This window comes from Leptonychotes weddellii, chromosome 4 (assembly GCF_054177405.1).
Source record: "Leptonychotes weddellii isolate Sample4059 chromosome 4, ASM5417740v2, whole genome shotgun sequence".
NCBI lineage: Eukaryota > Metazoa > Chordata > Mammalia > Carnivora > Phocidae > Leptonychotes > Leptonychotes weddellii.
The window spans coordinates 43,302,032-43,318,331 of NC_138372.1; the positions used below are offsets into that span (position 1 = coordinate 43,302,032).

The 16,300-nt window shown below is 35.8% G+C and overlaps 1 protein-coding gene across 6 annotated transcripts in view; it reads right to left on the reverse strand.

Moving 5' to 3' along the window:
- Positions 1–16,300, reverse strand: part of OMA1 (OMA1 zinc metallopeptidase) — a 71,800-nt gene that overhangs the window by 24,389 nt on the left and 31,111 nt on the right. The window contains exon 9 of one of the 6 annotated variants that reach the window (XM_081818497.1): positions 12,330–12,635. The exons of the other annotated variants lie outside the window; for them this stretch is intronic. Within the exon in view, the coding sequence (XP_081674623.1) occupies positions 12,561–12,635 (75 nt within the window). The 3' untranslated portion in view covers positions 12,330–12,560. Of the gene's footprint in view, positions 1–12,329; positions 12,636–16,300 lie in introns of those variants that run through there. 6 annotated transcript variants of the gene reach the window in all.

Consider the following 16,300-nt stretch of genomic DNA (forward strand, 5'->3'; position numbering starts at 1 on the left):
GGCTGTTCACATTGAGAGTGATTATTGAAAGATATGACTTTGTCATCATGTTGCCTGTGAAGTCCTTGTTTCTATAGATTGTCTCTGTAATTTCTGTTCTATATCATTCTTGGGGTCTTTCTCCTTTTATAGAACCCCCTTAATATTTCTTGCAGGGCCGGCTTAGTGGTCACATATTCTTTCAGTTTCTGCCAGTCCTGGAAGCTCTGTATCTCTCCATCCATTCTAAATGACAGCCTTGCCGGATAAAGTATTCTTGGCTGCATGTTCGTCTCGTTTAGTACCCTGAATATGTCTTGCCAGGCCTTTCTGGCTTGCCAGGTCTCTGTGGATAGTTCTGACATTATTCTGATGTTCCTCCCTCTGTACGTAAGGAATCTCTTCCCCTTAACTGCCCTTAAGATGGTTTCCTTGGTTCTAAGCTTTGTAAGTTTTACTATTACATGCCGGGGCATTGGTCTGTTCTCCTTGATCTTGGGAGGGGTCCTCTCTGCCTCTAGGACACGAATGTTTGTTTCATTCCCCAGATTAGGGAAGTTCTCAGACGATTTGCTCAAATATATCTTCTAGTCCTCTCTCTCTCTCTCTGCCCCCTCAGGGATCCCAATAATTCTGACATTGGAATGTTTCATGGCATCACTTATTTCTTTAATTCTGTTTTTATGGATTTTAAGCTGTTTCTTCCAGGCCTCCTCATGTTCCTTCTTTTGTAAGAGATAGAGAACCTTAAGCAGACTCCACGCACAGTGCAGAGCCCAACACAAGGCTCGATCTCACCACCCAGAGATCATGACCTGAGCCAAAATCAAGAGTTGGACGCCTAACTGAGTGAGCCATCCAGGATCCCCAAGGACCTGGCATACTTTAGATGTCTGGGTTCCACTAAGAACAAAGACAGGGGGTTGGACAGGCACAAAAGCTTGAGAGGTCCACAAAATCTCTGGCTGGGCTAATTGGTAAGGATCTTCTTCTGTACAAGGCCAGTCCACAAAGACTGGAAAAGGTGGTTGTTTTTTCAGTGTAAAGACACCAACTCAGAGTCAAGGAAAATGAATAGCCACGGAAACAGGTCCCAAAGGAAAAACTTAAATCTCCAGAAACTGACCCTAATGAAACATATATATGATTTACCTGAGAGACTCAAAGTAACCCTCATGAAGGTAGTCACCCAGGTCAGAAGAAATACATAAACAAAGGTGAGAATAACAGAGATAGAAATATTTAAAAAAATACCAAACAGAAATCTTACAACTGAAAAATAAATGAACTGAAAATTTTACTACTAGAGGAGTTCAACAGCAGACTTAGATCCAGAAAGGATCAGTGAACTCAAAGACAAGTCACTGGAAATTATCCAGAAAAGTAAAAAGAAAAAAAAAATAAAAGAGTGAGGAAAACTTAAGCATTTATAGAACACCATCCAGTAGACCAATATATGCATTACAGAAGTTCCAGAAAAGGAAAGAAAGAGAAAGGGGCAGAAAGTTTATTCAGAGAAATAATAGCTGAAAACTTCCCATTTTGGAGGAAGGAACTGGATATCTAGATCCAGGAAACCCATAGACGAACTGTAAAAGATGAACTCAAAGAAATCAATTATAAAGACACATTATAAGCAAATTTTTAAAAGTCAAAGACAAAGAATTTAAAAAAAAAAAAAAAAAGAAAAGTGAATCAATATGTACAAGGGCATCTCCATAAGAATATCAATGGTTTTCTCAGCAGACTCCTTGCAAGTCAGATGTGCATGGTACATTATATTCAATGTGCTGAAAGAAAAAAATTACAGACCAAGAATAATATATCAAAACTGTCCTTCATTTTTTACTTTCTCAGACAAACAAAATCTGAGGGATTTCACTGTCAATAGACCTGCCTTACATGAAACATTAAAGAGAACTCTTCAAAATGAAGAAAAGAACTATAAACAGCAATATGAAAGCACTGAAAGTATAAAACTCACTGGTAAAGGTAAATATATGGACAAATACAGAACACTAATATTGTAATAGTAGTAGCTAAATCATTTTAATTCCAGTTTAAAGTCAGTAATATTAAAAATAACTACAAGAATATGTTAGTGGATATAGAATATAAAAATTTGTAAACTGTGAAATCAATAACATAGCGTGGGGGAAATAAAGTGTAGAATTTTTGTATATAACTGAAGTTAAGTTATTATCAGCTTAAAACAGACTACTAAAACTACAAAACATTTTAGTAAGTTCCATAGTAACCACAAAGAAAATACCTATATAAGATATACAAAAGAAAAAGGAATCAAAGCACGTCAATACGAAAAAATCACAAAATACAGTAATGGCACCAGAATAAAAGGACTAAAGAACTATAAGACAAAGAGAAAACAATTACAATAGCAACAGTAAGTTCTTTCCCTATCAATTTCTTTAAATGTAAATGCATTAAACTCCTCACTGAAAAGACAGAGTATCTGAAAGAATGAAAAAATAAGATCCAACTATATACAGTCTACCAGAGACTTATTTAGATTTAAGGACACAGGTTGAAAGTGAAGAGCTAGAAAAAAAAATATTCTATGAAATTGGTAACCAAGAGAGCAGGGGTGACTATAATACTTCAATTAGACAAAACACTTTAAGACAAAAACTGTCATAAAAGCAAAGGGACATTATATAATGATAAAAGGATCAATAAACATGGAAAATATAATTATAAATATATATGCACCAATATCACAGCATCTAAATATATAAGGTAAACACTGATAGAACTGAAGGGAGAAACAGACAACAATACGATAACAGTAGGAGACTACAAGACCCTACTTTAAATAATGCATAGAACTTCCAGACAGAAAAATCAAGATGGAAAGAGTGGACTTTAACACTACAGACCAAATTGATCTAATAGACATCTATAAAACATTCCAATCAACATTAGGAGAATACTCATTTTCTCAAGCACACATGGAAGATTCTTCAGGATAGATCACATTAGGTCACAAAACATGTATCTTTTCCAGCTACAATGAAGTGAAACCAGAATCCAATAGCTGAAGGAAAACTGAATCTTTACAAATAAGTGCAAATGAAACAACATACTCCCAAACAACCAATGGGTAAAATCAGAAATGAAAAGGTAAACTACAAAATATTTTGTGACAAACAAAAACAAAAATACAACATATTAAAACTTACACAATGCAGCAAAGGCAATATTAAAAGGGGAGTTTACATCAATAAACGTCTACATTAAAAAAGATCTTAAATAAACCCAACTTTACACCTCAAGGAACTTTAAAAAGAACAAAGTACAAAGTTAGCAGAAGGAAGGAAATAATAAGGATTATAGCAGAAATAAACAAAATAAAGAATAGAAAAGCAACAGAAAAAGAAATCAATGAACTAATAAGAGCTTTTTGAAAGGATAAACTAAATTAACAAATCTTTAGCTACACTAAGAAAAAATGAGAAAAGACTCAAAATCAGAAATGAAAGAGGAGACATTACAACTAAAGTTACAGAAATGAACAGGATCGTAAGAGACCACTACAGTTACATGCCCCCAAATTGGATAACCTAGAAGAAATGGATAAATCCTAGAAACATGCAATCTACTGAGACCAAATCATGAAGAAACAGAAAACATGACAAGACCTAAAACAAGAAAGGAGATTGAATCAGGAATAAAACATCTACCAAAAAAGAGAAGTCCAGAACCAGATGGCTTCACAAATAAATTCTACCAGACATTTAAAGAAGAATTAACACCAATTCTTGTCAAATTCACACAAAAAAGTTGACAAGGAGGGAACACTTCCAAAATCATTTTGCAAAGTCAGCATTATCCTGATACCAAAGCCAAAGACACTAAGAAAACTACACACCAATATCCTGAAAAACACAGATTCAAAATCCCTCAACAAAATACTAGCAAACCAAACCCAATGGCACACTGAAAGAATTGTACAACAGGGGGAGCCGGGGAGGGGGGGAATGGCAGAGTAGGAAGATCCTAAGATTATCTCCTGCCATGGATATATCAAGGCAACAAATACTGCAACTCACTGTGAAAATGACCTGAAGACTGGCAGAATAGATCTTCCACAGCTAATGACATAAAGAGAAGGCCACAACAAGAAGCAAAGGAGGGACTTAGACACCGTAGAGAACCAAATCTCTGGCACAACAACCAGTCAAGAGGAGAAATAATAACAAATATGGAAGAGGAAGGGGATTAGGCCTAATACAGTGCACTTCCAGGCCTAAGGACCTGAACCAAGAAGACAAATCCCCATAATATCTGGCTTTGAAAATCAATGGGGCTTAACTCCAAGGGAGCCAGAAGGCTACAGGAAACCAAGTCTCTGTGCTTAAAAGGCCAACGCACTATATCGCTCAGTCAGAGACCCAGCACAGAAGCACCAATTTGAAAAGTCTTTGTTAAACATGAAGGAGATTTATTGTCTAACTTTAGGATGTATGCAAGAGAGCCAGGAATCTGCAGATTTCTCTGGGAACAGAAATGATGACAGGCTCCATTCTTCTTGCCCTCCTTTAGCCTAGCTAGCAGGATGCTTGCAGGAGCCACTTCTGACACTCTCCATCACCTTGCTAGCACCATTTGCCCCATTGCAGCATTTCCCTATAGACCCATCCCAGCAGGCACCACTCTGAAGTGGCACAAGCCCTTCCACCCGGTATATAGCCAGGCCAGGAGCAGTGCCCCTCTAAAGTGACTCCTGTCTAGAGGAAGGTAGAAGCAAATGCCACCCTCCAGCATGCCTACAGTATCTACAGCTAGGTTTCTCAGCCAGCTGTGCCAGTGGCAAGCCCTGCCCACCAATGCACCCACAGCAAGCACAGCAGATAGCTAGGTTGAGGGCTGGCCTTATCCACCAGCATACCCACAGTGACTACAGCCAATCCTCAGCCAGCTGCACCAGCTGCAAGCCATGTCCACCAGTGTGTCCATAGTAGTTTCAGCCAGTTGTTGCTGAGAGGCAGGTTAAAGGCCAGCTCCAGCCACCAAGACATCCTCAGTACTCACAACCAAGCCACAACAGGAGAGTGCATACAGCTCACACAGGTGATACCCATGGAGCACCTGTTTCTGGCGACCAGGAGGGACTGAGCTACTGGGCACTACATGACACCTTTCACATAACACTACTAATTTCAAGACCAAGAGACATAACTGACCTAGTTAATACACAGAAACAAACACAGAAAGTCAGACAAGATGAGAAGACAGAGGAATATGTTCCAAACAAAAGAACAAAACAAAACCCCAAAAAAGAGTTATATGAAATGGAGATAAGTAATCTATCTTATATGATACAGTTCAAAGTAATGGTCATAAAGATATTCACCACACTTAAGAGAAAAATGGATAAATTCAGTGAGAACTTCAATGAAGAAATAGAAAATATAAAAAAGAGCCCAATCAGAGCTGAAGCATACAATAACTGAAATGAAAAATACACTAGAAGGAATCAAAAGCAGATCAGAGGATGCAGAAGAACAGATCAGAGATCTGGAAGACTGGGTAATGGAAAGCAACCAAGCTGAACAGGAAAACGAAAAAATAATTTAAAAATGAAGATATGGCACAAAAAAAGACATATAGATCAATGGAAAATAAAGGAAAGCCCAGAAAAAAACCTGTGTTTATATGGTCAATTAATCTATGACAAAGGGAGAAAAAATATACAATGGAAAAAAGATAGTCTCTTCAATAAATGGTGCTGAGAAAACTGGATAGCAAGATGCAAAAGAATGAAACTGTACCACTTTCTAATACCATACACAAAAGTAAACTCAAAATGGATTAAAGACCTAAATGTGAGACCTAAAAACATAAAAATCCTACAAGAGAACACAGGCAGTGATATAACATTGGCCACAGCAATATTTTTCTAGGTATGTCTCCTAAGGCAAGGGAAACAAAAGCAAAAACAAACTACTGGGACTACATTAACACAGAAAGCTTTTGTATAGAGGAGGATACCATTAACAAAACAAAAACTCAACCTACTGAATGGGAGAAGATATTTACAAATGATATACCTGATAAAGGGTTAATATCCAAAATATATAAAGAACCTATACAACTCAACACCAAAAAACCCCCAAACGATCCAATTAAAAAATGGGCAGAGGACATGAACAGACCTTTATCCAAAGAAGACATACAAATGGTCAACAAACACATGCAAAACTGCATCACTAATCATCAGTGAAATACAAAAAGAAAGCACAATGACATATCACCGCACATCTTTAAGAAAGGCTAAAATAAATCAAGAAATAACAAGTGTTGGTGAGGATGTGGAGTAAAAGGAACCCTCATGCACTGCTGGTGGGAATGCAAATTGGTGCAGCCACTGTGGAAAACAATATAAAGGTTTCTTAAAAAATTAAAAATAGAAATACCATATTATCTAATAATTCTACTACTGGGTATTTATGCAAAGAAAACAAAAATGCTAATTTGAAAAGATATATGCACCCTATGTTTGCAGCCCAAGTGTCCATCGATAGATAAATGGATAAAGAAGATGTGGTATATATACACAATGGAATATTACACAGCCATAAGAAAGGATGAGACCTTGCTATTTGTGACAACCCAGAAAGGCCTAGAGGGTACCACGCTAAGTGAAAAAAGTCAGATTGAGAAAGACAAATACCATATAATTTCACTTAATGTGGAATCTAAAACAAATGAATAAATAGACAAAAAGCAGAATCAGATCTGCAAATACAGATAACAAACTGATGGTTGCTGGAGGGAAGTAGGTAGAGGAATAAACAACATAGGTGAAGGAGAATGAGGGATCTAAGCTTCCAATTATGGAATGAGTAAGTCACAGGAATAAAAGGCACAGCACATGAAATACAGTCAATGCTACTGTAAGAGCGCTGTATAATGACAGATTGTAGCTACATTTGTGGTGGGCATGGCATAACATATAGATATTGAATCACTATGTTGTACACCTAAAACTAATATAACATTGTGCATCAACTGTACTCAAATTAAAAAATTAAAAATTAAAATAAAAAGTTTTAAAATGAGGGTAAGTTAAGGCACTTCTGGAACAACATCAAGCATACTAATATTTGCATTACAGGGGTCCCAGAAGGAGAAGAGAAGAGAGAAAGGGACAGAAAACTTGCTTGAAGAAATAGCTAAAAACTTCCCTAAGCTAGGGAGGAAACATTCAGGTACAGGAAGCCAAGAGAGCCCCAAACAAGATGAACTCAAGGAGGTCCACCAAGACAAATAATAATTAAAATTAAAAGATAAAAAGAGAATCTCAAAAGCTTCAAAAGAAAAGCAAACAGTTACATACAAGGAAAACTCTATAAGGCTATGAGGTGATTATTCAGAAGAATTAGGCCAGAAGAAAGTAGTATTATATATTCAAAATGCTAAAAAGAAAATATCTACAACCAAGAATATTCTACTTGGCAAGGTTGTCATTTGAAATGAAGGCGTGATAAAGAGTTTCCCAGACAAACAGAAGTTCATCACCACTAAAGACGCCTTGCGAAAAATATTGAATAGTCTTCTTTAAATGGAAAACAAAAGGCCACAACTAGAAGAAAGTTATGGAAGAAAAAAATTTTACTGGTAAAAATAAACATATACTTAATAAGCATACATCTATATGTTGCCTATAAGAAACTCACTTCAGGCCTAAAGACACATACAGACTGACAGTAAAGGGATGGAAAAGATACTCCATGCAAAAGTAAGCAAAAAAAAAAAAAAACTGGTTACCAATACTTATGTTAGACAAAACAGACTCTAAAACAGAGACTGTAATAAGAGACAAAGAAGGGCATTACATAATGATAAAGAGGTAAGTCTAATAAGAGGATGTAACAGTTGTAAATATCTATGCACTCAACATAGGACATATAGAGTGGGGAAAAGGTAGTCTCTTCAACAAATGATGCTGGATGGCTACATGCAAAAGAATGAGACTGGACCACTTTCTTATGGCATATACAAAAATAAACTCAAAATGGATTAAAGACTTAAATATAAGACTTGAAACCATAAAACTCCTTCAAGAAAACATAGGCAGCAATCTCCTTGACATCAGCCTTAGCAATATTTTTCTGGATATGTCTCCTCCAAGGAAATCAAAGGCAAAAATAAACTATTGAGATGACATCAAACTGAAAAGCTTTTTCACAGTATAGGAAACCATCAACAAACTGAAAAGGTAACCTACTGAATGGAGAAGATATTTTCAAATGATATAACTGATAAGGGGTTAATATCCAAAGTACATGAAGAACTCATACAATGCAATACCAAAAAAAAATCCAATTAACAAAAAAGCAGAGGACCTGAATAGCCATTTCTCCACAGAAGACATACAAATGGTCAAAAGACACACGAAAAGATGCTCAACATCACTAATCATCAGGGAAATGCAAATCAAAACCACTATATCACCTCACACCAGTTAGATGGGTAGTATCAAAAAGACAAGAAATAAAACGTGTTGGCAAAGGTGTGAAGAAGAGGAAACCCTCGTGCACTGCTGGTGGCAATGTAAACTGGTGCAACTACTATGAAAAACAGTATAAAGGTTCCTCAAAAAAATAAAAATAGAGATACCATATCACTCAGTAATTTCACTTCTGGGGATTTACTCAAAAAAAAATGAAAACACTAATTCACAATAGACAAGATATAGAAGCAACTTAAATGTCCACCAACAGATGAATAAAGACGATATGGTATACATACACAGTAGAATATTACTCAACCATAAAAAGAATTAAATCTTGCCATTCATGGCAACATGGATGGACTTAGAGGGTGTTATGCTAAGCGAAATAAGTCAGACAGAGAAACACAAATACCATGATTTCACTTAATACAGAATCTACAAAACAAATGAACAAACAACAACAAAAAAAAACAGAAACAGACTCATAAATACACAGAACTGATGGTTGCCAGTGGGGATGGATTGGAGGAATAGGAAAAATAGATGAATAGGTACAAAATTCCAGTTATAAATAAGTCATGAAGATGAAAAGTACAGCATAGGGAATATAGTCAATAATATTGTAATAACTGTATGGTGACAGATTATAATTACACTTATCACGATGAGCACGGTGTAATGTATACAATCGTTGAATTACTACGTTGTATGCCTGAAATTAACATCGACTAAACTTCAGTTAAATTTTTTTAATTTTAAAAATAAATTATACTCAGCCTGAAAAAACAAATCACACAGTATGACTAAGATTTACTTCTAGGATGCAGGGCTGATTCACCATACAAAAATCAAGTAATGCAATACACTACGTTAAAACAAAATGAAGGATAAAAATTACATGAACACCTCAATAGATGCAGAAAAAACATCTGATAAACTTCAACACCTTTTCATTAAAAAAAAAAAGTCAACAAACTAGGAATAGAAGGCAATTACTTTAACATAGTAAAAGCCATATATGAAAAAAACCCTAGCAAACACATACTCAATGGTGAAAAACAAAATTTTTCCTCCAAGATCAAGAACACTCTTGTCACTTCTATTCAACACAGTACCAGAACTAGCAAGAGCAATTATGCAAAAAGAAGAAAAAGTACACAAATCAGGAAAAAAAGTAAAATTATCTCAGTTTGCAGATGGCATGATCTTATATGTAGAAAACACATCTAAAGATGCCACAGAAGAAAACTGCTGGAATAAATGAATTCACCAAAGTTGCAAGTTACAAAATCAACATATAAAACATATAAACATAAAACATATAAACATATAAACATAAAACATATAAAACATCAGTTGTGTTTCTATACACTAATAACAAACTATCTGAAAATAATCCCACTTAGCATCAAAACAATAAAATATTTAGGAATAAACTTAACTAAAAGGATCAAAGACTTACATACTACAAACTATAAAACAATGATCAAAGAAATTAAAGAACATACAAATAAATTGAAAGATACCCTGTGCTCATGGATTGGAAGACTTAATGTTGTTAAAATCCCCATGGTACTCAAAGCAATCTACAGATAAAATACAATTTCTACCAATAGCCCAAAGGCAATTTTTACAGGAATAGAAAAAACAATCCTAGGGGTGCCTGGGTGGCTCAGTTGGTTAAGTGGCTGCCTTTGGCTTGGGTCATGATCCCGCGGTCCTGGGATCGAGCCCCACACGTCAAGCTCCCTGCTCAGCGGGGAACCTGTTTCTCCCTCTCCCTCTACCACCCGCTCGTGCTCTCTCACTCTCTATCTCAAATATATAAAATCTTTTAAAAAAAAATCCTAAAATTCACAAAGAACCACAAAAGATCCCCAAAAAGCAAAACAATCTTAAGAAAGAAGAAGAAGAAAGGTAGAGGCATCATACTTCCTAATTTTAAAATATATTACAAAGCTACAATAATTAAAACAGAATGATACTGGCACAAAGACAGACATACAGACCATCTGAACAGGACAGAGCCCAGAAATAAACTTAAGCATATCCAGTCAAGTGATCTTTGACAAAAGCGCCAAAAAATATACAACGGGCAAAGGATAGTCGCTTCATTAAATGGTGTTGGGAAAACTGGATATCGACATGTAAAACAATGAAAGTGGACTCTCACTTTACACCACAGACAAAAATCAAATCAAAACGGATTAAAACCTTAAACATAGAACCTGAAACATGTGAAACTCCTCAAAGAAAACATAGGGGGAAAAGCTTCATGACACTGGTCTTGGCAATGATTTCTTGGAAATGACATCCAAAGCACAAGCAACAAAAGCAAAACCTGACACATGGGACTACATCAAACTGAAAAGCTTCTGCACAATAAAGCAAATAATTAACAGAGTGAAAAGGCAACATACAGGATGGGAGAAAACATGTGCATATCATACAACTAATAAGGGGTTTTTAATACAAAGAACTCTTGCAACTCAATAATAAAACAAACAAAACGATTTAAATTGGGCAAAAAACTTAAACAGACAGTCCTCCAAAAACAACATACAAATGATCAATAGGTATATTTAGAAATCCTCAACATCACTAACCACCAGGGTAAAGGAAATCAAAACCACAATGAGAGAACACCACACATCTGTCAGGATGGCTAGGATTTAATAAATAAGTAAGTGTTGGTGAGAACACAGAGAAAAGTGGAACCCTGGTACACTGTCAGTGGGAATGTCAAATAGTACAGCCACTACAGAATACAGTATGTAGGTTTCTCAAAAAACTAAAAATAGAACTATTATATGATCCAGCATTCCCACTTATGGGTACTTATATAAAAGAATTGAAAGCAGGATCTCAAAGAGATATCAGCACTCTTATGTTCACTGCAGCATTATTCATAACAACCAAGATGTGGGAACAATCTAAACGTCCATCAGTGGAAAAATGGATAAAGAAAAGTAGTATATACATACAATGAAATATTACTCAGTTTCTAATCCTGCCATATGCAACAATATGGATGAACTTTGAGGACATTATGCTAAGTGAAATAAACCTAGTCACAAAAGGACAAATACAGCATGATTCCACTTATGTGAGGCATTTAAAATAGTCAAACTCATATAAGCAGAGGGCATATGGTGGTTGCCAGGGGCTGGGAATAGGGAGATACGAAGTTGCTATTCAAAAGGTAGAAAGTTTCAGTTATACAAGATGAATAAACTCTAAAGATCTGCTGTACCACACCATGCCTGTAGTTAATAGTACCGTATTATACAATTAAAAATATGTTAAGATGGTAGATCTCATGTTAAATATTCTTGCTACAATAAAAAAAAGATAAAATGATAATTATAGATCAAAACAAATATTTAGAAAATATTCAGCCCATCACAAGCCTAACTCACTTGCCTCAATACAAATTATGGCAGGGGTGCCTGCATGGCTCAGTTGGTTGAGTGTCCAACTCTTGATTCTGGCTCAGGTCATGATCTCAGGGTCCTGAGACTGAGCCCTGTGTCAGGCTCTGTGTTTGGCATGGAGTCTGCTTGAGATTCTCTCCCTCTCCCTCTGCCCCTCCCCCTACTTGCGTGCTCTCTTCTCCCTCTCTCTAAAATAAATAAAATCTTTAAAAAATAATTATGGCAAAGTAAGGAACTTGTGTTTACCAAGTGTCTGCAAGTACATTAAGAAAAGGTGGGATAATTTCTAGACAAGGTTTTCTTCTTAAAATAGAACTAGTAATGGTCAGAGTTGACCAGCGAAATATAAGAAAATATGTCTCAGTGAAATACATTGGTCCTGGAATACTTTTTGAGGCATTATACTGGGACAATGGGAAGAGCAAAAACAGAAAGACTGGGTTCAAAATACCACTTATTTTATTTAACTAATAATCACTTACATGGAACTAAATGCCAGGTATTGTTTAAGCGTATGACAAATATTAACTCACTGAGTCATCATAACAAACTTTTGAGGTAAGTACTACTATTACATTCATTTTACAGATCAGAGGAAGAAACCAAGGCCCACAGAAGTCAAGTAATTTGTTGAAAGTACCATAACTAGTATGTGACAGAGTCAGGATTTAAACACAAGTAGAATGGTTGAAATGTTTGTGACCTTGGGCCAATAACTTAGTCTCCAGGAGTCTCAAATTCATCTGTAAAAATGAAATGAAAGCAGGGGATCATTAGGATTAAATGTGATAATTCTTGTAAAGTAGTCAGTCCAGATCCAGAACACAGTGGATACTACTTCTACTCTTATCTTCCCCTGGTGAGCAGCCAATATTGCAGGATGTTAGGTTTGGTAGTAAGTGATGATATCACAAATTTACAACTAAAGAAGGATTTAGTTTAATTCAGCCTATAATATCAACATGCATGAATATGCATTAAGGGACATATTAATTGAAAAACAATTTGCTACTATTCAATTAGAAACTCAGTGGGATATGATAGTCATAAGAGTACAATAGTAGAAGAGCTACTCTTATATTTGAACATTTTCCAACACCAAAACAATGCCAGACTTTTGATAAAAGTGCATTTGTTTCTGAAGTGGAACTTTCTGTAGTATCTTAATGCACCAGGAACAGTTTTGGTGGAAGTCTTACTATCTGTGAGACCTTTGGCAGGTTATTTAGTTTCTCTATCCCTGAGTTTCATCTCTAAGATAAGGATAATAACAACACCTATACTTCACAGGGTTGTTATGAAAATTACAGAGTTAACCCATGCAAACAGACCAGCGCCCTGCACACAGAGATGTTAGTTAACACTACTGCCAGTGTTGTCAATGTCATCACCACTGTCACCATCTGCCAGGAAACCGGTTCTCCCAGCCTCTCACTTTCATACATTCATTTTCCCAATACCTCTGATGGCATCACTCACTAAAGCTCACTTTACTGTGGAACCAACATTTTCCAGTCAATACTTAAAAATTGCTCTTTTCCAACTGAATGTGACAGAGTCTTGAGACGGTTTCAGCTAAACCAATTTCAATATCTGCCAATCCCTCCCATTAAAAACAAAACAAAACAAAACAAAAAAACCCTCGACTTACCAAAACTATTTTATATGCCCTAACAAAGAGAAATAGGAAGACTTGCTTCATTTTGTAAATTCATTTCATTTTAAAGTTTTTTGCGTCTTTTGACTGATGTCAATCTTTTGATGTCAATCATGTCAGTTCATCAATCAATACAATAACGTTTTAATAAACTTTCACATACAAATTTTTCCCATCCTAAAGTTTTATCATAAGATTCAACATTTAGAGCTAAAAATCACTGCAACTAAAAAATGAACTGAATACACAAAAGCCTGTCTCATTTGTCTAGGTGATACAATGAGGTTCAAATAAGATGTAATATATGATGTATGCTTTATGAAAATTTATATTATAACACACCTAGTAAACGAGATGTTCTCTCCATTCACTGTTTTTTATTCTTAAATCACTAAGCAAAGCACCTAAGGTATTAACCCAAATAGAACACAAAAATAGTCAGCTTGCTATGACAAGGGCTGAGATTACCAACCTGGAAAACTCTGAGACCCTGACATGGGCTCTTCCTAACTAGGTGCATGCTATGGGACAAATCACTTTGGACCCTAATTTCCTTACCTGTAAAAGGAGAATGTAGATTAAATTATCTCCAACTTTCCTTCCTGCTCCAAAAGTCTATGATTTTAACTTATTATTTACAGAAATTTTAGAATTTTGATTTTATTTCTGTGATGAAAGTAGATTCTGTTTATTACCTATTTCCGTCACTAGATGGTGCTATCTGCATAGTTATTCAGGCTACTTGAAAAAACCTGGCAGCATCTCTCAACAGGAACACTTAAAACTTTGGGACTCTCCAGGCCATTATAGGGTATTTAAGATCTCTGTCCCCATCCGCCCCACTGCATGACCATTAAAAACCAGCAATCTCTTCTACCCTAATCATTGTGACAATCACAATCATATACAGTGCCCTACTAAAAGGCTGCTCCTGCGTTAAAACCACTGAAACAAAATTAGTTTCCTTTTTCATATTTAAGAAACAGATACTAAAAAATAAAAATGATTTAGCTGTTAGTGAAACCAGTCATCTATATAAATGACTGTAAAGTGTCAAATTATCTTTACAGTGACAAATGAATACACACACACACAAAATCAAATACTTAATTTGACTGTCAGCTGGTAACTGGACATCTAGTTATTATTCTGTGGTTAAGTCACACCTTAGTCCAACCAGTTTTTACCAACCCTATATTAGTCTTTCTGATAATTTATATAATGATAAACTAAATGTCTTATAAATGTAAAATTAAAACTATAAAAATATACAAAATAAACTCACACCCAATAACAAAGCACAACGAGAGAGCACTCTAAGTGAGGCAAGCTGCCTATTTTCAAAGAGGCCTCCTGAGTAACTTGATTTTAATGAATTTTCCATATCCTGTTTAGTCCTGGCCTTAAAATCTCACAAATCTAAAGGGACAGCACATGACCAATAGATCCATCTCACAGGAACAGTTCCCATTAACCAAGGTCACAAGATTGATATAAAAGCAAAATATCAACTTATTAATGTGTGGCAATAACTATAACTGCCCAAACTACCAAGGGCACAGGGCATCTACGTCCTCAAGTCATCATGTTCTTTCTCTTTTAGCATGATACGAAGGAAGCCAAGTTATAATGAGAAGGTTGCCTAATAAGGACAGAATTAGGAATAAGATAATTGCATTCTGTGATTTGAATATTAAATGGCAAGAAGTCAAGAAAGTCTGATCCATCAATGTCTAAAAAGAGGATATAAGCCACAAGTAAGAATCAAGTATAGGACATTAAAATTACCCTTTGAGGTAGGTACTATCATTATTCCCATTTTTCAGACTAGAAAAGAGACTTAGAAAGGTTAAGTAATTCGCTTACAATCACGGGAAAGAGACAAGAGGTCAAACACAGATCAGCCTGACTCTGGAGTCCCAGGTCCCAACCACTACGCCAGATAAGATATAAAATCCTCACAAATGCTAACAAGTCTCTACCTTTCAGTTTTATCTCTTGACATTGGTGCCCTTGAACTCTACATTTTAGCACACTGAATTTTTAACTCCTGGATTAAGCAATCATTACTTTTGCCTTTGAAAATGCTGTCCGCCATGCCAAAAACACCCCCATCAACATCTTCACCAGGATAATTACTACTTAGCTTTCAGAAGTCTGCTGTAAATATCTTTTTCTCAGTCTAATCTCTAGGCCAAGTTCTCATCCCTGCTAATGTGACTTTTCTGCTCTCCTTTTTCAGGGGATCCTGTATATCTCTATCAAAATACTTTAAACTACAAAAATTGTTTATTGAATGTGTCTGCTTTTTACTCAAATTCTGACCTCCATAAAGATATTGTGTATCCCTACATCCTGAAGATGGTACATTCACATTAAATATACACTGAATTATTAAATGGAAATCAACATAATAGGTCAGAGAAGGGCTATGTATATCAATTTAAAGAGACCTAGGTATCAAAGATGTCTTCTAATAGCATGTATTAACAAATATGAAAAAGAATATGCCAATCAAAAGCAGAATCTGAAAAATTATGGCAAATGCTGGCCAGTGTCCACTTAAGTCTTCCCTTGAGAAAGTGAATATCCTAGCTGACTGGACCTAATTATTATTTATGGCAAAGTGGAGGGAAATATGATTGGAAGCAATGAAAGCTGTAATAAGGCTGACACAGAAGTTCAGGTAAAATGCTAATGGTAGAGAGGGGGGTGGAGCAAGATGGCGGAGGAGTAGGAGACCTGGATTTC